Here is a 1494-nt window from a genome sequence, read left to right as displayed (position 1 = left end):
GAAGGAGCGCTAGGCAGGTCTCAGAGATTTCCGGAACCTCGGGTTATTTCTGAATCTGATGGTTTTGGTTTGCCAAGTTTAAAACTGTATTGAAGCGGCATTCTCCAGTTTTGGAACCATATTAATCAGTTTCCGAGTTTGAGAACCATCGTGGACATTGCCACCAATTTTAAGGACCATACATTCATTTACTCCTCTGAATGTGCGTCTCAATGCTGGACGCCTCCTAGTTTCTGACCGGAAGAGTCATGGAGGAAAATGCCGTCAGGTTGTCTGACAGAATTATAGCGTCGGCAGCACACGCAAATCTTTTAAAATCTGGCCGACCGTCGCGTATCTGATAGACTCAAGCACGTAACGGAATAGCGGCCCACCTGGATCCTCCTCCTCGCACAAAAGACAAAACGTATACGTATCAGATTTCCTTGTGAGCGGAAAAACTGAAGAAATACATAGAACGTGACGGTAGTACGCCGGCGTGCTACCGATGGCATCCAAGGACCATGGAGGCGGCGCTCCTCGGAAAGACGGATCTGACGACGACTGCGGCTGCGGGTCCTGGACGATGGCACTGCTCCTGTACACATCCTTCTGGCTGGTCATGATGTACCTGCCGCCGATGGATTCCTTGCCCGGGATTCGGGAGCTCGACGGCTCGCCGCCATGCAACGACGACAAGTCGACCACGTGCTCCGTGGAGCTAGCCGGCGCCAGGGGGCTGGCTCCGGGCGCGACCTCGCCGGCCTTCGACCTCGTCGTGCACGTGGACAACGGCCACATCTACGAGCTGTGCCATGGCGGCGGCGACGTCGTCGTGTCCTACGCGGGCGTGCCCCTCGCGCGCGGGCGCACGCCCGGCTTCCGGCTGGCGGCCAAGAGCACGGGGCGGTGGGCGGTGAACGTGACGGGCGCGGGGCTAGGGATCCCAGCGGATTTATCTCGTCTCGTGACGGCGGAACGGAGATGGGGGGTGGCCCAGCTGGAGATCGACATGGCCCTGGCCTGGCAGTCCTTCACGTGCGACGTTTTCGTCGACAGACTACCCGGCGCATCAGCGTGCAGGCTAGTTTAACACACGTTTTAGAGTGTAGATTCGTTTATTTTGCTTCTTAATTTACATTTAGTTTATATTTAAATTTGTAGGGCCTCATTCCTAAATATAAGTTTTTTTAGAGATTTCGGAGGCCACCAAATGCATTGTATCTTAGTCTTGTATCTAAGCATTCATTTAATATGTTGTATGAGATTAATACTAACATCTTGACCTTGTGGTCTAGTCATGCCACATACAACTAATCATTTTATACAAGCTTTATCAACTATTTAGTTCATTGGTTGCAATATACAACAAGAGATTAACTTACGGAAACCAATCCATAGAATAAAAATATATATTGTTTTGATTTAGTATGTTAGTGTTCATAACAGTATAATTGAACACATGGGCTAGGAGAGAATGTTATCATTGACCAACATACATTGCAATCATGTTCG

The 1494-nt window shown here is 50.1% G+C and overlaps 1 protein-coding gene across 1 annotated transcript; it reads left to right on the top strand.

The window, feature by feature from the left end:
• The first annotated feature begins 487 nt into the window (after window positions 1–487).
• LOC119281405 lies at window positions 488–1120 on the top strand. The gene has a single exon (XM_037561921.1). The coding sequence runs from the start codon at window positions 488–490 to the stop codon at window positions 1070–1072; it is 585 nt and encodes a 194-aa protein (XP_037417818.1). The 3' UTR covers window positions 1073–1120.
• Window positions 1121–1494: the final 374 nt, after the last annotated feature.

Source organism: Triticum dicoccoides, chromosome 3B (genome assembly GCF_002162155.2).
Source record: "Triticum dicoccoides isolate Atlit2015 ecotype Zavitan chromosome 3B, WEW_v2.0, whole genome shotgun sequence".
NCBI lineage: Eukaryota > Viridiplantae > Streptophyta > Magnoliopsida > Poales > Poaceae > Triticum > Triticum dicoccoides.
Note: the sequence above shows the minus strand (reverse complement) of the source record. Positions and strands in the feature narration are given on the sequence as shown.